The sequence below is a fragment of the Mus musculus genome, chromosome 13 (assembly GCF_000001635.26).
Source record: "Mus musculus strain C57BL/6J chromosome 13, GRCm38.p6 C57BL/6J".
Classification (NCBI taxonomy): domain Eukaryota; kingdom Metazoa; phylum Chordata; class Mammalia; order Rodentia; family Muridae; genus Mus; species Mus musculus.
Window position 1 is genome coordinate 67,095,125 of NC_000079.6, and position 20,832 is coordinate 67,115,956.

Consider the following 20,832-nt stretch of genomic DNA (forward strand, 5'->3'; position numbering starts at 1 on the left):
CAATCAATACATTCAATGAACTCCATAGCAAATTTCCAATAACAAAGAACAACAACAACAACAAAACCCACATAACCCATATAGGAAAGAAAAAAAAAAACCTGCCACATATAAGCAAAGCAATTTATGCAGAAAGAACCATCAAATGTCCATTACTTAACAACCTCAAACTATACTGCATATAGTGATAAGGAGTGCATGGTAATCATATAAAACAAAACTGTAACTAGTGCAATGTAAAATGCCCCCAGAGAGAGAACACTAAGTTAAAGGACACAAAATATTTGACACAATTTCCAAAAATATGTGCCACAATAGAGAACCCTTTGAACAAATACTGCTGGAAAAGTTAGATATCCAAATTCTTCCAAAAGGAAGATTAAAATTATTTAATTTCACTTATCCCACACAAAAAATAAATTCAAACTAGTTTGAAAGATATTAACATTGAAATGCAAAAGGCATCAAAGTAATTAATTGTACAAACACACACACATTCAAACCACACATTGCACATTTTTCTTTTTTCTGCATTTTTTTTTGCAGAAAAAGTATATTAGATAGTAAAAAACAAAAACAAAAACAAAAACAAAACAAAAGCCGGGCCATGGTGGCACACACCTTTAATCCCAGCACTTGGGAGGCAGAGGCGGGCAGATTTCTGAGTTCTAGGCCAGCCTGGTCTACAAAGTGAGTTCCAGGCTATTACAGAGAAACCATGTCTCGAAAAAACCAAAAAACAAAAACAAAGAAAACAAACAAACAACAAACAAAAGATAATGCAAGGGGAGGTTCTGTTGCTAACATCATCCCCCCAGTTGGCTCTTGATGTGTCAATAAAGAAGGCTGGGGGCCAATTGCTGTGTGGAGGGTACAGGTGGGACTTATGGGTCCCAGGAGGAAAAGGGAGATGGAAGGAAGGAGAGAGGCTTTTCTGCCATGCTGTGGAGGGAAAGGGACATGACAACAATCATGGAAGGCTGCAGGGCAGCTCGGGCCTGTGGCCTCTGCTATGGGCAGGGGCTAGGGATGTCTGCCAGTAAGTTTAGAGTAGAAGGAGAGACGGTGATAATAAATAGGGCACACTTTTCCAAGACAGGAGCTATCTGTGCCTAGCAATCGTATATAGTAGGCAAGTTAAAAAGCACCAAGCTGTGTGTGAGTGTTTTTTATCTGAGGATTCAAGGGTCTCGGGTGGGAGCGGGAGCAAAGGCGGGCAGGATAAGAATCTGGTTAGGGCTGGCAACAGCAGGTCCCAGAACTAAGCCTGTGGATCAAAAGGGAGCCAGGAGGAGCTGGTAGTGGAGCTGCAGTCCCGGGCAAAGGAGGTAGCAACTTTTAAAACTACATACAAGATACATTGATACTATACTATGACTTCATGTGCATGACTGTGTGTGTGTTGCATGGAAACAGTTTAGTAAGAGTGGGGTAATGAGGGGGAGAAGAGAAATAACAGGAAGTGGACAGAAAACACTGATGTGTATGTATGTATCAAATACCATTTATTGATTTTATTAGTAACTTCTGCAGTTCATGTAATAAAATGCAAGAGCAACCTGAAGGAGAAAGTTTAGCCTGGCTCAGGGTGGATGGTTACTCTCAACCACTGTGGTGGTCTAAACAAGAACAGACCTCAGAGACTCATGAATCTTTGGTTCTCAGTTGGTGCACTACTTAAGAAAGACTAGAGGTATGGCCTTTTCAGAGGAGGTATGTTGTGTGTGTGTGTGTGTGTGTGTGTGTGTTATGTGTGTATATATAAGAAATGTGTGATGTGTGAAGAATGAAGACAGCAGGGTTTCTCTTACATATAGATTAAAATGCTGCAGATTTTCCAATATCTTTGCTGACACAGAGTTCCTTTCTAATATGAGGTATGTGGTGTTTAATCAAGCACAATTTTAGAAAAATCCTTGTCATATTCTTCACATTCATAGGGTTTGTTTTCATTGTGAGTGCTCTGGTGTCCAGTGAAGGTTGAACAAATCTAAAGGCTGTGTGACACTATCTCGTGTATAGAGTCTGTAAACCCTTCACACTTTGCTTTCTCTTCCCATGGTAAATGTCATGACCCCAAACAACTTAGAGGAAGACAGGCTTGTTTCAGCTTAAAGCTTAAAAGTTCCATCAGCCATGGGAGCCAGAGCAGGAACTGAAGCAGAAACCATGGAGCAGCTTTTCTCAACTTATAGGTTGTCACCCCTTTGGCAGTCAAATGACCTTTCACAGTGGTCACCTAAGATCATCTGTATACAAGACACTTACGATTCATAACAACATCAAAATTACAGTTTTGCAGTAGCATTGAAAATAACTTTATGGTTGAGGGTCACCACAAGATGAAAAACGCATTAACTAGGAAAGTTGGGAAGTAGATATGGCCTACAGTCATAGAGGAAATATGCCTGTTTGCTCCATACTTGAATATTCTCCTTCACCCAGATTTCTGTATAACCCAAGGACACTTGCCATTGAATGGCACTCCCTACCCTTGAACAGACTAATGCACATCACTTAGCAATCAAGAAAATGCTCCAGAAAAATATGCCTACAGGCTAATCTGACTGAGTCAAATACCTAGTTGAGAGTCCCTCAGGAAATGCTGGGCTGCGTGATGTGGATGTCTACAGCTAACAAGGACATCTGCACCTGCAGGGGTTCTCACCTTGGTCATTTCTTTGGCGTTGATGAAGACTTCAATTATCATTCAAGGCTTAGGCACAGCGTTTGTACATGGAGAGTGTCTCTGCAGCTATGAAGTCTCTGGGATGCTTGAGGTGTGAAGAACGGGTAAAGGTCTTGTCACGCTGATTGTTTCTGAAGGCTCCTTCATCAGAATGGATTCCCCGATGCTTATAGAGACATGAGGGATTGATATGCCCTGGTCTTTTTCTGCACGTGTGTAGGGGTTCTCTCAGGTGTGAATTGTTTGTGGTTGAGCAAGAGCTGATTGATACATAAAGCATCTGCCACGTCCTCCCCACGTGCAGGCAAGCTGTCTGAAGACTTTTATGTGTTGTAAGTTATGAAGAACCTTTAAAAGTCCTTTCGACATCTCTCACATTCAGACGGTTTTCCCTCAAGACGAATTTTACGGAGGTTGGAAAATGTTGTCTGAATAGTAAAGCACTCTCCACACTCATCACAGGTGTACTGCTTCATTCTCTTATGGGTTCTCGCATGCTGAGTAACGTCTGAAGGACTAGGAAAGGCTTTGCCACATTCTTCACATTCATAGGGCCTCTCCTCAGAATGAATTCTCTGGTGTCTTTTAAGGTCTGAAGAATAGTAAAACATTTTGCCACATTCTTTGCACTTGTAGGATTTCTGTCCACTATGAGCTTTCTTGTGTCGACTGAGGTGATAACTCCTGCTGTAGGCTTTGCCACATTTCTCACAGGTGTAGCGTTTCTCTCCAGTGTGAACTACTTTGTGTCTACTGAGGGCTGAAAGATTGCTGAAGGGTTTTTTACACTCTTCGCACTTGTATGGTTTCTCTCCGGTATGAACTCTTTGGTGTTTTGTAAAGTCTGCAGGACTGGAAAACTTTTTGCCACATACTTCACACTCGTAGGGCTTCTCCCCAGTGTGAATTTTCTGGTGGTTAGTAAGTGTGGAGGGCATAAGAAAGGCCTTGCCACATACTTCACATTTGTAAGGCTTCTCCCCAGTGTGAATTTTCTGGTGGTTAGTAAGTGTGGAGGGCATAAGAAAGGCCTTGCCACATACTTCACATTTGTAAGGCTTTTCTCCAGTGTGAATTTTCTGGTGGTTATGAAGTATGGAGGGCAGAGAAAAGGCCTTGTCGCATATGTCACACGTGTAGGGTTTCTCTCCCGTGTGAATTCTCAGGTGTTGAGTAAGGACCGAGCTCTTAGCAAAGGCTTTGCCACATTCTTTACATTTATAGGGTTTTTTTCCTGGTGAGTAGAAGTTGAGATAAGAAGAAAAGCTTAGGGACATTTGTCATATTTATAATGTGTATCTTTAATACAGAGACTTTAATTCATTTTCATGGATAAATAAAAAACAACAATACATCACAACATCTATAGTCACTGTTATTATGTTTAGAAAATAAAGCAGATGAAAATCATTTAAACTTCAATTGAAATAAAACAACGACAAAACAGAGTATAGAAAAAGTAGAACATAATTCATATTTAAATAGCTATGAAGGTTGTAACATGGATAGGAATAGAAACTTCTCAAGAATTATGATCACAGAGTGGAGTTATGATAAACAAACATAGAAACTGTATGAGTCCATACACTTGAAAATGACAAAGCAGGCCACCTAGGTAAACAGAAAGTCAGTGATGATTGTGTGAAATGGGATGGATATAGGAAAGATGATGTGTTATCCTAAGTATGCAGTTTTAGTTGTGGAAGATAGAAAGCATAAGTGTATAACCAGAGGACTGTCCGCAAATCAGCAAATAATATGCTTTGTCAATTTAAGATAGCAGGCTTTATGTTATATTCTAATGACAAGACAATATACCAGAAAAATATTATTAGGAGAAAAATTTCAAGTTCTGCTATAAATGACAAATTTTGATAACTGGATACACCTGTCAGTTAACTAGATTAATTAAACAATTAATTAAAAGTAGCCTAATTTCTAAGAACTATTTATTAACAGGATAAATAACCTCAGAGTAACCAAAGAAAAGAGAAAATATAAAAATCATGAACATATAAGGTCCGTATTCATACATGTAAGTGGAAAACATGGCAGCTTGAGGCCCATGTTCACACATGTAAGTGGAAATATACAAAACTGCTGGTCACAGAAACACATATGTTAATATAGATTTTTCATAGATGTTAAAAATGTTAGTCTTAAAATGTTTTAACTGTAGGTATTCCATTTAAAAATACACACAGTACATCTAACAAGATGATTTCAGATAGAATAAGTAGCAAAATTATAAGCGAGAAAATGGAACTGCCAATGAGGAGCAAAGAATCTAAAACTCACAAAATTCTTAACCAATGTAGGAAGATTCTTCTAGGCTTGTACGGCTGTTACCCAAGACTATCTACCTACAAAGGCATGTGTCTTAAGTCACTGACACTATGTGAGGGAAAACATGAAGATGAATACAAGAATTCAGATAGCACTCTGAAAAGATCATTTAATTAACCAAGATATAAAGATATGACAGAGAAAATGAGGATTCTTAGTCAGAGAGGGAAAGAGAACTAGAAAAGGAGAAGAAATAAAATAACAGGAAGGTTGTCCAAAGAAAAAGTTATAAGGAGTCATACTATTAACTATCTACCTAAAAATATATGTACAGTACATGGAAATGGGTATGAATATACATATAAAACTTAAATGATGTTTTCCCATGGAGGCTCCCAAGGCTCCCACTGAGAGCCAAAGACCACTTAACAAAAACTTTGAACACCAGGCATGAAAAGCCTTCTTTTGCGCAATTAGTCAAGGTGGTTCTAAAGACTCCCAGAACATTCCAGACTATTGCTAAGGACTTTGGTTGTTCCTCTGAAGTGGAAGGTGAGTTATTACCGCTGAAGACACCACAGGCTTAAGACACGGGACCCAGAGGCCCCTGAACTGGAAATGATCAGAAATGCCTCCTCCCTGAGGAATAGTTTTCATGGTAACAGGAGGCGGCACGAAAGCTTACCAAGAAGGGAAGCCACCCAAAGTCCTACCCAGTCATGATGCCTATGAACCACAACAATGACCAGGGTGGCACAACCGTCAGGGTACAGAATTGACAAGCATAACACGGTAAGCTCTTTAGGACTCACTCAACAAGAAAGAAATGCCTGCTACTGGGAACTTAGCCAATCACCTGGAGTGGGCTAGCAAAACCATGGATCTTGGAGAAGAGCCTACAACCATCACTTTTCTAAACCAGCACAGTCTCCACCACTATCTTCTAAATGTTTGTCCTTATGCTCAGAGGAAAGTATTGTCCCTACACTCATCAAGGAAACTTTTCTTTGCAAAAAAAAAAAAAAAAAAGCAAACCATTTCAGAAAACCACAAATGATCAAAATGTAGACTTGGGGAGCCCAGTCCAAGTGAATACATTAAATAAATAAATAAATATCTGCACCTAAGGCTCGAGGAACATTGTGGAAGAGGGGCTGAAAGATTTTAAGCACCAGAGGGTCAGGGAGTTTACTGTGGGACAGTGTCTCCCATAATATCAGAAGCTACACTCACAGTCTTACCAACTTGACTACCTACACGAGAGCAAAGCAAGGACAACCAGACTTATGCCAGTGAAGACAGAGGAAAGCCTCAGCCCTACACAAAGAACTACAGGCAACCAGGAAAGAGAGAGAGGGGGTACAGCATACCAATCAGTCATCCAATACCAAACACTCAGTCTTGAAATCATACACACGAGTAACACCGCACAGACGCAACAGTTTATTTAGGAACACAAGTATATGCATGTGACAGCAATTAATTAAAAAGGAGGCCATGAGTTGAAAGAAAGCAAGGAGTATATGGGAAGGCTTAGAAGGAGGAAGTGGGGAATGATATAATCTCAAAAATAATTTAAATAATTTTTTGAAAAGAAATGTATATATGAGTTACTGGATACAAAGGCTTCCTACATAGGTTTTTAAAAATGTCTGCCAAGTTTGAGAGCGGTAGGAGATAGTGTCCATTGCAATGTAGACTCTCACCAAAATTCAGTACTTTGGCAGTCACAAAAAATGGACAGGAAGAACAATGGTTGGAGACTTAAAGGACCACCAACAGCTGAGAGATGCTCTTCTTTGACAGAACACATCATTAAAATGGTTAGCGGCCGCAGGATGTTTTCCACCCGAAAACGACACCTCAATGTATACTACGTTAGAGCCTGGCTTTCTGTTGGATCTGACCTTCCACTCTGACTCTCACCCCTCAGCCCTACACACCTCGGGGCACAGTTGCTGCTTTCCTCTTCACATTCCGAAGCTCCTGGTTCTTCTCCAGAAATCTGACCAATAACGGCTTAGAGAAAGAAAAGCCTGTGGAGAGGGAGAAAGGAGTGAGTTAATATTTCTACCCTAGTGCTGTGCTGATAAGAAAAAAACGAGACCTGGGGTAGGGTTGTAGGATTGAGCTCCCCACGTCGTTCCCAATAGGCATTTTAGAGTACTTCGACGTTATTCGTCACAGATCTTCATTTCTGTCATTAACAAGGAAAACTATAAAATCAGAAAAGAATAAAACATTTTCTTTTCCATCTGTGTTCCATGGCCTGTCCCATTTAATTTCTGGCCTGACACTGACAGGAGTCACACACTGAAATAGATTAAAACACAAGAAGTTAAAGTGAAATTTGTCTTCGTTGCACCAATTCTCCCTTAAGAGCCAGCCTGCAAGCTGAGCATGGTAGTTCCAGCACTTGGGAGGCCAAGACAGGCATATCCTGAGTTCAAGGCTAGCCTGGTCTACATAACAAGTTCACAACAGCCAGAGAAACCTAGGGGGAGCAGGACTATTAGAAAGTGAAAGCTCCTAGATTTCTATAAAAGGAAGTTACATGTTGACAATGAACTAGGAATTCCTTATGGAAGTGATCCTCACCCAGGAACACAAGGTGGCTGAAATTCTCCAGCATCACATCCCTGTACAGATCCCACTGAGCAGGCTCCAGGCATTCCAACTCTCCTGCAGAGAAATCAATGGCCACATCCCTGAATGACAGCATTTCTGAAATAAAGATCAATGAATGAATATCACACAATAGACCATTTAAAGCCACAAATAGTAATACAATCACTCATAGGTATTATGTGCTGTGAACATCATTCTAAAGTTTCCTTAGAGTAAAGGAGTTAGAAATGCATCTGATGTGGGTAAATGTTACTAATTTATTTTTAAGTCATATGATTTCACACAGTACCCATCTTTAAGAGAATAGTAAAAGATCCTGTAAGTACATGTAGTTACTACACAGTTAGGAATGCTAAAGTGTAAAATGAACGAATCCAAAAGGGAATGCAGGTTGTATGCTTGTATTATGCACCACTTTATACTAAAGTCATAGTGTGTGAGAAGTCACTTCTCAACATGCAGTACACAGAACAATGAATGTGAAGTGAAATTAAAATGCGGATTCTGATAGAGACACTGTCCTCAAGTCCAGCTTTCCTAGTATGCAGAGTTCAGTAGTAATAGTGAATTTGTAGGAGTTTGGAAGTGCTCCTATTTATCTACTTATTCCTTATTTAAGAAGTATAGAATTGCTCTTGCTCTTATCTTCTTGCTCCTGTTCTGTCCTCTCGCCCTTTCCCCCCTCTCCCTCCCCTTGCTCATGGCCAGCCTCTACTTCTCTACTCTACTCTCTCTGTCTCTCTCACTCTCTCTCTGCCTTTCTGTCTCTACTACCCTCTCAACTCCCCTCTCCATGCCCTGGATAAACTGTTCTATACTTAAAAAATAATATTAAGTATAGAATTTAGAGAAATGGCTATAGATAAGCCTGGTAGAATTCTTCCATAAATCTATCTGGGCCTCTGTTTCCTTCCTTTCTTCCTATCTTCCTTCCTCTTTCTCTCTCTCTCCCTTTCTCTCTTTTCTTTCTTTCTTTCTCTTTCTTCCTTTCTTCCTTCCTTTCTCTCTCTCTCTCTTTCTCTCTCTCTTTCTTTTTTCTTTCTTCCTTTTTCTTTTTCAGGAAAAGGAACTAGTTTTTGTGTGTATGTTCTCCTCATTTGTATGGTCTGATCAGGTTGCTGGTCTCCTCTTGGTTTACATGGGTGGTCTGGAGGAATCTAGAAATGGAATAGGGGACAGGTTTCTAAAGTATTCCCTTATAAGGCTTTGTGTTTCTCCAGTGTCTGCTGCAGTGTTCCCTGATTATCCTGGTCTGAATTGAGATCCCTCTTTTCTTCCCTTAAGTCAGTTAAGCCAACAAAAACTCTTCTTAATTGTCCTAAGAACCACCTCTGAGTCTCACTGATTGTTTTTGTAGATTTTGTGGTTTCTATTTTGTCCTTTTATGCTCTCATTTTTATTTTTGTCTACTGAATTTTTGCTGCTGCTTCTTCTTCTCCTCCTTCTCCTCCTTCTTTGTAATTCTTGAGTATTTGTGTTCCTTGTGTCTTTTTTTAAACATATACTTTTAAAGCTATGAGTTTCCATCAGAGGACTTTAAGTTCATTAAGTTCCAGAAATTTTTTGAAATCCATAAGATCCTCAGACAATTCATTCCTAAGTTCTAAAAGACTAGAGATTCCAACTTAAACTACTATACTCAGCAAAAATTATCTGATGCAGTTGAAGGAGAAAGAACTTTCCAGGATACAAACAGGCTAATTCATGTTGATCAAACCAGTCCAGAAAAGAACCCTGGCAGCAGTGCTTTAGACTACAGAGAGGAATAAGCAGAGCCAAGACTGTAAGAAGAGAAGAAAGGAAGGTACAGTCACTCAGACACAAAGTGTGACAAAGAATGCCAAAAGGGAGGTTGGGGATTTAGCTCAGTGGTAGAGCGCTTGCGTAGCAAGCACAAGGCCCTGGGTTTGGTCCTCAGCTCTGGGGAAGAAAAAAAAATGCCAAAGAAAGAAAAAAAAAAAAAAAAAAAGGCAGACAGTAGTGGAGCACGCTTTTGATCCCAGCACTTTGGAGGCAGAGGCAGGTGGATCTCTGTGAGTTCTAGGCCATCCTGGTCTACAGAGTGAGTTCCAGGACAGGGGCTTCATAGAGAAGCCTTCTCTCAAAAACAAGACAAAATAAAACAAACAAAACAAAACAAAAAACAAAAGAAGAAAGCAGTAACTGAGTGGGGAAGCAAGCAGAACTCTACCCTTGTATGTACCTGAATAGCATTTATGCAAAAATGTATACCACTTCTTATTTTTCTTTTATAACATTGTAAAAAAAAAAAAATCAAGTGAATTTTTACAAGTTGGACTTCATCTTATTTTAGATGACCTTCTACTTGGGGAGTGGGGGGGGGAAGAGTATAGAGAACATTAACATATTTGCATCAAAATAGTGCTGAGATCTGCTTTTATAACTGAAATAAGAAAATTATTATGAAGTCAGACATAGAAACATGGTAAAATTATATTTAAATCAGTTGCAGCAAGAGTTAAAATGGGGACTTTGCATTAGGAAAAACCATGATGTATATGTGACTCTGACAACAGGAAAAATGTGTAACTATACACAACACGCATTTGACTGAAGATGGTACTTTGGTTCTTTCTATGGACACCACTGTGACATGCATGAGAAAAATTAATGTGACAGCTATTCATTTCTACTTTAACTTTTTTCTTTCATTTGTTTTTATTCACTTGTCAACTATAATAAGTTTTCCATAAAATATGAATTCCATGAATAGTGCAGGTTCCATGTATGAAGCCAAACCACACTTAGTTGGTTTGAATCTCATTCCACACTCCCAGTACATCCCAAAACATTCTTCCCATCAGGTGAGACTGAATGGATTTTATTCCAGTGTTCTATTCCTAGCTCACACACTAAAGGCTGACTGAGCCACTACCCAATGGAATAAATTCCTCAGAAAGATCCAAATGTTCCCAATGGAAATGCATGGTGAGTATTGACCAAGACAGAATGTGCCAGAACAAACTTTAGTGAGGAACCCACAAACTGCGGCTCAGGTGCTGCACAGAGGAAGATGACAAACTGAGGGCGTGTCCTTCAAAGAACAGCAAGGGCTTGGAACACAGCTCAGGGGAGAAGTTTTTACTCAGATATGTGAGGTCTGGGTTCGTTCAACTCCCAGCAGGCAGGAGGCAGAGACGATGCCATGTGTGTCCACTCCCTGTCTACATGTAAAGCAGCAAGGTACGACTTGGAGGACAGCCTCTGATATTCAGGTGTTTTCCTCTGGATGTGAAGAGCGGTACAGGCTTCCAACTCCTATGGCGTTTCAGGTATGACCAATGCAATGAGTTCTGATTTGCCTTCCTCAGTCAGCCAAGGGAAAGAGTACTGAGCGGTGGATCAAGGCCCAGTAGACATGATCCTACAATACTTCACAAGCTCCAGTACCTGTACTCCAGGGCAGTCACTCTGTGCCCAGACTGATGATCCGTGTCCGACATGGTGGAAAGAAAGAAGCAAATCTCTAACCGCTCTTCTGGCCTGCTCAGGAACAGCATGGCAAGTGGTTCCACGTGTATCCACAGACACACAGTCGGTCAGCCAGCCAATCAACACAGTAAACTGTACCGAAGGGAATGTCATTAGATTCATGTGACACAACACAGAGTAGAGAGAAAAGAGAGTTCAGGGTTGTGGCACACATCTTTCAATGTAGGTCTTGGATGAGGCAGACATAGTACCAAGTGTTCGAGGTAAGCCTTGTCTATATTGGGAGTTCAAGGTTAACATGTAGTATGTAAAGTCTTCCCTCATAAAAACGAGACAGAGAGAAATGTGGAAAACAAAGATTTTAGAAAATATGGTCTTTAATCTTACATTATTTGAAAAAGCGAACCATACAAATTAAAACCTGTACTTCAACAAATACCGGCCTAGATAACCCTAAATTAATTCACATGGGGTGAAGATAACAGGGGCTCCTGACATAGGAGGAGCCTCTCTAGGTTCTCTCTGCAGAAACAGCACTTGGGGAAGCTGAGGGATGACACATTACAATGGACAGATGAAAAAGAACAGCATAAATACACAAGCAAAGCCTAGGACTGTAAGCTTACCAAGCAGTTCATCCCTAACAGACTTGGAAAAGAGAGGAGGCCACAGAACAAGGACTTGTTCTAGATCCTCGCAAGTGAAGAGCGGTGAGAAGCCTATATAAACAATTAGTATCCTGAAAAACACCTCCCATCAGAAGAGCAGATGAGAGGCTGAGGAGATGGCTCAGTGGTTAAACACACTGGCTGTTCTTCCAGAGGACCCATCTGTGGGCTCACAGGCATTTGCAACTCCAGTTCCAGGGGACCCGCCCCTTGCCTGTCTTTAATAGGCACCAGACATACAAGTGATTCACAGATATACCTGAAGGCAAAATACTCATTAACACACACACACACACACACACACACACACACACACATATATAGATGAGAGAGAGAGAGAGAGAGAGAGAGAGAGAGAGAGAGAGAGGGAGAGAGAGCACAGAGGGAAACATCAATGGAGAAGGCTAATGAATCCCAAGTCACAAGAAGTATCAAGGAAGTTGTTTAATAGAAAACTCAGAATTGTCTTAAGGAAAACAAAAAACAAAAACAAAAAACCTAGACTTTTCCACACGTGAGAGATGAGAAGCACACCCTTCCATGTTCTTTACCCAGGAGATGGCCACCTGTCAGCAGGAAAACTGCTCAGCTCATAGACCAGCAAGAGCATCGTGAAGATAGAGACACTTCCCTGAGAGAACTAGAGCAGGTCCCCAATGGAAGCTGCAAGGATCATCACCTAATGCTGTCCCACACAGAACCACCACAGCACAGCTCACCAACTGATGCTGATAGGAGTCTGCTCTTCTCAGGCCACTGTGGACTGACTGCCTGTGGGTGGAGGGCAGAAGGTCTGTCGCTATGGTCTCACTAGGTGGGTTTTGACTAAATTCATGGAAACACTCCAGGACACTTAAGCTTAAGCGTGACAAAGTTTACTTTCTAGGTGGAAGAAATGCAACGCCTTTCTGGCCAGGGAGCAAAATGTGATTTCCTAAGAATTGCTTCGTCGTATCACCTAGTCCCCTGATCGGAATATGGAATCTCACTGCCCCCTCCTTCAGTGGAACCTGGTTCTGGACACAAGCCTAGAACAACAGAATAGAGTGGAAGTCACAAGAACTCTCGCACCTCCTGTCTGTGTGCCTCAGAGACATTTTGTGAGAGAAGTCCTGACAAACCTTGCCCTTCTCGAGTGTAGGTTCATCGTCCCTGTCCATTCCTTTTCCTCTCCTCGTTCTTCTAGAATGTAAGAGTTTATAAACCTTATAAACAAGAACACTAGATGTTTTACAAACTTTATAAACACGAGTACTTCGTTGCTATACAGTGCGGTCGTGACCAGAAACTCCACTTTCTCTAGACGAGCGGGGAAACCTGGCTACAGCCAGAAGAGAGTGAGTCAGCTAGTACCAGGATGCTTCCACAGCCAAGCTGGAAAGAGAGCTCCCAGCCTTGCCTTTCTTTCCACCATGTGGGAAGCATGTCTGAAGCAGCAGTAGACTGATGGCTGCTCCCAGCACCATCGCCGCCGTCCTCTCCGCAGCGCTGACTTAAATCCTGACTCAGCAGCCCAGCCTTGGTTAGAACAGCCCCTCCAAAGTGAGCTTTTCCCTATTTCATAGATGCCCCGTGACAACTCCTTTAAAGATGGACCTACCCGTCCACACTGCACAATCCCTCGGGCCTGGCGGGCTGCTCTGCACCCTGAACCAGCCTTCACCTCAGAGATCCAACTCCAGCAGGGTAGTTAGAAACTTGTTTGAGTCCAAAGTGGAAAAGGACTCGCTATGAAGGGCGGAACATGCGCAGAAAGAACTCAAAAGGCGCTCTGGCTTCCCTTGCTTGTTACGTCACATCGAGGGAGACTACATTTCCCATAAGTCTGTGTAATGGAGATCCAAGAGTCGCTGAATCCTATGTGAAAGGATGGAAACACACAGGTTCTGCCGCTAGAGGGAGACAGTGGAAGGAAATCAGGCTGCTTTTAAAGTCTTCTGCTCACAACTGTGATGTTGGAATGTGAAACCTTACGCTAATGTTTATTAAGTGTACTGGTTATTTCTGGTCACTTTACTGTGGTTTCACTCAGCTCTGCTAACTGTAGGAAAACGTTCATTTGACTCAATTTTTACTTGGAGATAATTACAAAAAACTAACATGGGAAGTCACCGCTACGTCTTTCGAATGTGCTTTGAAGACAGGTTCGGCGGCAGCCACCTGGTGGCAGCTGCTCCTGTATTGAAATGAAAAGAACAAAAAGGAATTGGAGGAAGCTGGGTGATGTGACAAGTTCCATAAAGTCAGGAGGCCTTGGTTTTAGTGTGCGACACTGAAAACAGCCCACACAGGAGAACCAAAATCAGTCTTGTGGTGGCAGGGACACAGAGAAATTATTCCCTGAATACCGTGGTCTCAGAAATATGTTCCCGGGAACACAAAATGAGCTACAAACCCACTTTGCAGCATGGATGTGTGTACCCTCCTGTCTTTTCATAAGGATTGTCACTCCTGTATCTGTCACTGCTGAGGTCAAATCATATACAAACTCTATACATGTTAGTACTTGCAACAGACACTGATTCTCAAGGAAACTATTTCTGAGCAGACATACTGGGAAGTTCATATTTCATTTTCTCTCACCATAAGCCACTCACATTTTCTCTCTATGGCGTTTTTGTTGTTACTACTTCCTTGAAATGATTGATCATGAGTTGAGTCATAGCAGGTGACAGGTATATAATACATTTACGTTATAATGTACTCGGGAAATGAATACTACACTGCGGTAAAGAAGGAGGCAATAATGACAAGAGAATCCTGCAAGGTTAACAATCCGAAGTATGTCTTCAGAAGAGGTACAAAACTACATTCCCAGTATGTCTATGTGTTTCCTGATGAGAGATGTGTTAATGAAGGTTCCTACAATGTATCTGGGGTAGTGGTACTAGCTCAGTATGTGGTGGCCATAGGGACTCTTGAAAATTGCACAAACAGTTGATTTTACTGGATTTTTCAGGAACATATTTTTAATATGACTTTTAGCAGGTATTTATTCATGTATTTTGTATGAACATTTTTAAAGTGAGGGAATAATATTACCTTCAAATATCACTTTCTTTTCTAAAGTAAAAACCTATTATTTAATGTTCTTTTCTTGGTTTAGTCCAAACAAGTTTTCTCTGTGTAGTCCTGTCAGTCCTAGACCTAAATCAGTAGACCAGAATGGCCTCCAACTCAGAGATCCACCACCCACTACCTCCTGAGTGCTGGAATTAAAGGCGAGCATCACCATGCCCAATGGAAATTTTAATTATATAATTTTCTTTCAATTTTATGTGTATATGTCGGTGTACACACGTATGTAGAATGTATGCATGTACTTTTTTTGTACATTAGCCTGAGCATGTTAGATTAAGGGACCTGATCCTCTGGAACTACTGCTACATGTACTTGAGAGCCATGATGTGCTTGTTGGAAACCAAACCCAGATTCTCGGCAAGAAGACTAAATTCTCATAACTACTTTAGCCTTCAAACTTACACTTTGAAGTGAACTTGCCAAACATCACACCTAATGAGAATGTTTCAATGAGGGGAAATTAAATGAACAAGATATTATACAACCTATCTTATTAGAGGTAATAGATAAATTTGTCAGCAGGGTCTAAACAAACACATTCAGCCTGAGAACTTAACTTCTGGTAGACTTTTTCATAACTATGTCTGGGTTACTATTATTTTACCTAATGGGACTCCCTCTTAGATCCTGCACATATAGTTTGTACCTGCAACATGGTAGCTCCTCCTCCTCTTGAATTAGCATCAAGGAATAGCAACTCTCAGATGAGTCAGTACCCTTTCAATTAGGTTTCCAGGTAACAGACACAAACATACACACATGTTGGAGTTTGGTCTGGCGATGTTTGTATTCATATGTTAAGTTATATACCCCAACATCTGGTTGTCCCAAGAAGAGAAAATTCTCACATACACCAGCCTTTGTTGTACAAACCTTACCCCCCAGTTTGAAATGATTAGTTAAATAAAAATCGCTATGAACAATTACTGGGGAGAATAGAGAGAGGCAGGGTATAAGTTACTGGGCTGGGGGTTGAAGGAAGGGGTTACAGTGAGCGGGACCAGAGTGTGCAGGGCTGGAGCAAGAGACAAGGGTAGAAAGATTATAAATGCAATACAGGGGGCTGGAGAAATGGCTCAGCGGTTAAGAGCACTGACTGCTCTTCTGACGGTCATGAGGTCAAACCCCAGCAACCACTTGATAGCTCACAACCATCTGTAATGAGATCAGATGCCCTCTTCTGGTGTGCCTGAAAACAGCTACAGTGTACTTACATATAATAAATAAATAAATAAATAAATAAATAAATAAATAAATAAATAAATAAATAAATCTTTAAGTCTTTAAAAGAAAACAAACCAACAAGCAAACAAACAAACAAACAAAAAGAATCAGTACACACACCACTGTGATCCCAGGCGCTCTGCCCCTGATCTTAGGAAAGCTGAAGAGGAGGTATGCATGTGTTTAGAAAATACCCGGGTCAAGTTTGTGAGAGGCCATGATGAGGGGGCTGTGGTAGATGGGATGGTGTCCTAGAGTGAACACAAATATTAAATTTCCCACACAGACTAATGGATGAGAAGTGTCGTCAAGGAATTTACACATGGAAAGATCAACACATGGATTCTGAAATTTCTTGGAGTAAACCTCAGAGACTTGCACTTATCACGTTGTTCAATGATTTTAAACATCTGTGCCCCTGACCCACCCTTCACTGAATGGATTCCAGTGTTCGACTGAACCCTTTCTCTAGCTGTGGCACCTTCTTCATGTATGGCTCACAAAGTGTTTCAGAACAGGAGAACAAGGATTAGTTAAGTTCATTTGTATTACTGTGTTTAACACCACATGCACCTTCATTATAGCCACCTGTTTTACCCTAAGCTCCCCTGTCTGTTTTCTACTTTGTATCAGATATAATGTGTCGAGAAATTGTCCGTGCTAGTGAGCCTTGCTTTCTGATTCTTGTCCTAAGAAAGAGCCTGACATGCTGTACTGATAGAGTAACCAATGATGGCTTCAATAAGCATCTTAAAAACATAGTACTCAGTCGTACAATAGCTTCCTGCTTTCTTATTTTTAAGTAAAGAGGATCAATCTGAATTTTCCCTTCGGTTGCAAGATTCTATAAATTGATATGAGCTTTAAAATCACGGCGTCTTAGCAGAAATAACTAGGAAACCTGATAAACATTACTGAGAAAGGCTCCACTCACAGGCTAAATTCGGGTGCTGTGTCCACAGGACTTTAAAAGAGCCTGAATGGCATGTGGTTGCACATGTACTAAATTGAAGCCCATATCCCTCAAAGTGTACCTGCTCACAGTTGAGCAGGAGCACAAGCTCTGTGGAAATCCTCTTCTCTGCGTTCCTGGAAGTCTTTCGCACTGACTCCTGGAAAATGAAGTCCCGAGCACTAAGACATCACCAGAGGGGGTTGAGGATATTTAACTTTCACGTTCTGCCTTCAAACTTCGCTTCTCTCCAAAGTTAGGCGAGTGTCCTGCTCAAAACTGGTCTTGGAACTCTGACATGGTGGTTGGTGCAGGGAACAGCGCCGTTCTGCAGATTTGAGGGACTGTGCACCGTGTTGAGTCTGGTGCGTAGAGAGCTGACTCGGGCTTGTTTGGGAAACAGAGGAAGGTGCTGTGCTGACCTAGGCTGGACCACTGCCCCTGGTGCACGTTTGACCTGGAAGAGGGACTCATGCCAAAGCCATGTGCTGTGTCCAGTCTCTTTGGACAATCCTGCAGCCCGAGTCTACTTATGCTTCTAGGACTGGAGGGCTAGCTCAGTATCTAAGGAATGGAGAGGGTTGGAAAAAACAGGATTGTGAGGGTATGGTGGGTCTGCTGACTGCTAGTGTCTGAGGTTGTTCAAGCTTTACTGGGGAATCATGATGGTACTAGCTGACTCACTCTCACATATGGCTGGTGTCAGATTTCTCAGGATATCTGGGGCATGTGAGGTTTTTGTCTTCTGTATTTATAACCTGCCCAAGACTCTTAGTTTGAGCTGACAGAAGTTTCTAAACATCCTATTTTATGAAGACAGTTTTGTGAATGTGATTAGTTTAAGGGATGTCGGTCCTGATTAGTAAGTTGACACTTTTTCTGACAGCTACATGGAAATGGTGCCTACTGTACACAACCTCAGATCTGACTCCCCAGACTAACATAGTTATAGTCACAGAATAATCCTGTAAATTTGGAATGCCGTGGCTCATTCAGGATTCTCACCATACATTTTGCCACAACAGTCAAACCACGTGTTTGTGAGCCAGATAGTGGCATAGGACATTGAAGTCCACTCTCAGGAAGCATGGCCTTCAGACCACCCTGTCCTATCTACTGGGATTTTCAGTGAGTTTCCAACCATATCTAAAATAATAGACACTATCTAGTTAGCGTTGCTAACCTATAGAAAAAACAATAACATTATATGAAGTAGGAAAAGAACACAGCCTTGTATAGCAACAGCTTCCTTACAATGTGCATACAGCAGCCTGCTCACATAGCATTAGCACCAAATGTTCGCGTATATTTTGAATTAAACAGCCCTATGATTGAACTTAGGACCTAGTTTGTGACTCATCTCTGTTATCTCTGCATTTTATGGGGATGAGTCAGCAATCCCAGAGTTCAAAATCATCCTCTGCTTCATAGCCATTCATGGTGAGCCTAGGCTACATGAGACTCTGGGTTTAGAAAATATTCTTTAAAAAATAGTTTATTGAGTGTAGTAATTACTTCTTCTGGCTCCTCTTACCTTCTGAGCACCTGATATCTTCTAATTATCAAAACTTACACATGGGCTCAGGCATGTTCTATGGACTGTGTTTGAAATCTAATTTACAATTTTTTTCAGTAGCATCCTGTTGCTAATGGCATCAGATGTTGGTGAGTGGAAACTGTTGGCATTTCTGGTGGGGAGTGATTCTCCTCTGAACTGGCTTTTCTGTATTTGAGGGAATGTTTGTCATGTTTGCATATTACTCTCTGTTAGCTTCTGTCATGACCTCAGGGTGCTTTCTTCTGACTTTACCTGAATTCTTCCAAGCTGAGCTTCCTGACCTCTGATCTGAGACTTCCTCCACCTGCCCATTTCCATCTCTGCAGTTCTTCCCTGATGTAGCTCCCTGTGGTTTACTGTAGCCGCCAGCAGTTACATGAACTAGGTCCCTGAAAGGAAAGCTGTGTTGTATGGGATGGACGGTGAAAGAAATAACGAGCCATGACAAAGATCTCTGATCAAGGCCCAGTGTTTGCTTATGAGTCTCAGCTTGGGGGGGGGGCACCCATCCCCCACTATGCCAGGATCTTGTTGCTGTGTCAGGATCTCATGAGGAAAACAGGTTCAGCCTCTTAGTAGGTGGTAGCCATCTTAGAGGAAGCAGCAGACAGTGGCAGGACAATAGACTTTACCTAGGTTGGAAGACTCCACACTAGGTGGGCTAGCCAGGTGTGGAAAACACAGGGTCTGCTCAAGGCTCGGGGGAAGGGCACCGTTCCTCTCTTTTTATTTATTAAAAGTTAGCTGGACTGGGGCATAAGATACACTATGTTCCATGGCCCTATCTGGGAATTATGGTGGCTGGCAGCCTCATCTGTCTTAGGACTGAATCTATTGACCTCTGTCTTACCCATCCCGGAGGTCACGTGCAGCTTGTTTGTGTTTATTTGCACAAACACAGCCTTTTAGTGTTTATTATAAACAAACATGGCCTCTTGGCACATGCCTCTATCTTAGGTTGAAAAGAGCCATAGACCATTGGCCCATCCTTGACTGCCGGCCCTCATAGCACACATTTCTCCCATTCAGACCAAAGCCACAATATGCACTCAATGCATTTCTTCATAACGATGAATAACTGCCATCTGAGCTTTGCTGAAGGTGAGACTGTATGGAGGTAAACGACCTGCTTGAAGTACAAAGTCAAAAGTTAAAAATAACACAACTAAAGTTGTCCAGGAGGATGTCCCAAGCACTCAATTCAGTTGCAAATTAGCAATGATCACACAGAAGCTCTGGCCTTCCAGTGTGGGGGAGGTGGCTTTGAGAATGAACAGAAAAACTGTTACTTCTTAGGGAATAGTGGAGTCTATGCTCCAAGTTAACTCTGCTGGCTGATAAAGATTTTTAGCCATCATCATGATTGGAATCATACTTACTAGAAGACACAGGATATGTGTCCATTTGACAAACCAATCTTTCAGGCAGCCATTGCTCTCTGTCTTCTTTTTGTGGAAAACACACACACACACACACACACACACACACACACACACACACACACACACACAAACAGAACCTCTCCCCCATATTAAAACAGGGTCTGATCCATCCCACATTAGTTAGGGGATCCAGCCATTTAATTATGGCATATGAGCTGGAAGTGACTGGATGCCAGTGGCAATCTGCTGAAGACTGACCTTTAAAAGTAGTTTGCAAAAAAATATAAAACAAGACAAAAGCAATGTGCTTTTGGTGACCTTGGGGGTATTAATTCCCCCCCCTTTTTTGTTTTTCAAAGCCAGTTTTTCAGAATGCAATGTGCATGTTCAACAATTCTTGTCCCACTGGATTATTAGGAATTCCATTTTTATGTTCAATACCAAATTCCTTAAAAAATTATATAAAATTGTTGCCAGTATAGGCTAGCCCATAACTTTAGGTAATCCCATAGCATAAAAGGTTTGTTTTTGTTTTTTGGGTTTTTTTTAATTACATATTTTCTTCATTTACATTTCAAATGCTATTCTGAAAGTCCCCTATACACTCCCCCTGTCCTGCCCTGCTCCCCAACCCACCCACTCCTGCTTCCTGGCCCTGGCATTCCCCTGTACTGGGGAATATGATCTTCGCAAGACCTAGGGCCTCTGCTCCCATTGATGGATGACTTGGCCATCTTCTGCTACATATGCAACTAGAGACACAGCTCTGGGGGGTACTGGATAGTTCATATTGTTGTTCTTCCTATAGGGTTGCAGACCCCTTTAGCTTCTTGGGTACTTTCTCTAGCTCCTTCATTAGGGACCATGTGTTCCATTCAATAGATGACTGTGTACATCCACTTCTGTATTTC

General features: G+C 41.5%; 2 protein-coding genes across 3 annotated transcripts in view; both read right to left on the reverse strand.

Annotated features, from left to right (window-relative positions):
• The window catches only part of Zfp708 (zinc finger protein 708), a 28,579-nt gene extending 25,727 nt beyond the window's left edge, over positions 1 to 2,852 (reverse strand). For both annotated transcript variants that reach the window (NM_001012449.2, NM_001012325.2), the window contains exon 1: positions 2,669 to 2,852. In NM_001012449.2, the coding sequence (NP_001012451.2) occupies positions 2,669 to 2,710 (42 nt within the window). In that variant the 5' untranslated portion in view covers positions 2,711 to 2,852. The remainder of the gene's footprint in view (positions 1 to 2,668) is intronic.
• Rslcan18 (regulator of sex-limitation candidate 18) lies at positions 1,489 to 18,904 on the reverse strand. The gene is made up of 7 exons (NM_001256052.1): positions 18,792 to 18,904; positions 17,064 to 17,141; positions 12,846 to 12,929; positions 12,444 to 12,495; positions 7,574 to 7,699; positions 6,919 to 7,011; positions 1,489 to 3,923 (listed from the first exon to the last, which is right to left on the reverse strand). The coding sequence occupies exons 1-7, from the start codon at positions 18,855 to 18,857 to the stop codon at positions 3,040 to 3,042; spliced, it is 1,383 nt and encodes a 460-aa protein (NP_001242981.1). The 5' UTR covers positions 18,858 to 18,904; the 3' UTR covers positions 1,489 to 3,039.
• Between the last annotated feature and the right edge of the window lie 1,928 nt (positions 18,905 to 20,832).

Coding starts and splice junctions, on each gene's coding strand:
- Rslcan18 (NM_001256052.1), bottom strand. CDS start 18,857: ATGGAAATGGGCAGGTGGAGGAAGTCTCAGATCAGAGGTCAGGAAGCT. Junction 17,142..18,791: donor CTCAGCTTGGAAGAATTCAG/GTAAAGTCAGAA, acceptor TTCATTTTCCAG/GAGTCAGTGCGAAAGACTTC. Junction 12,930..17,063: donor TCCTGCTCAACTGTGAGCAG/GTACACTTTGAG, acceptor CTTGTTTATAAG/GTTTATAAACTCTTACATTC.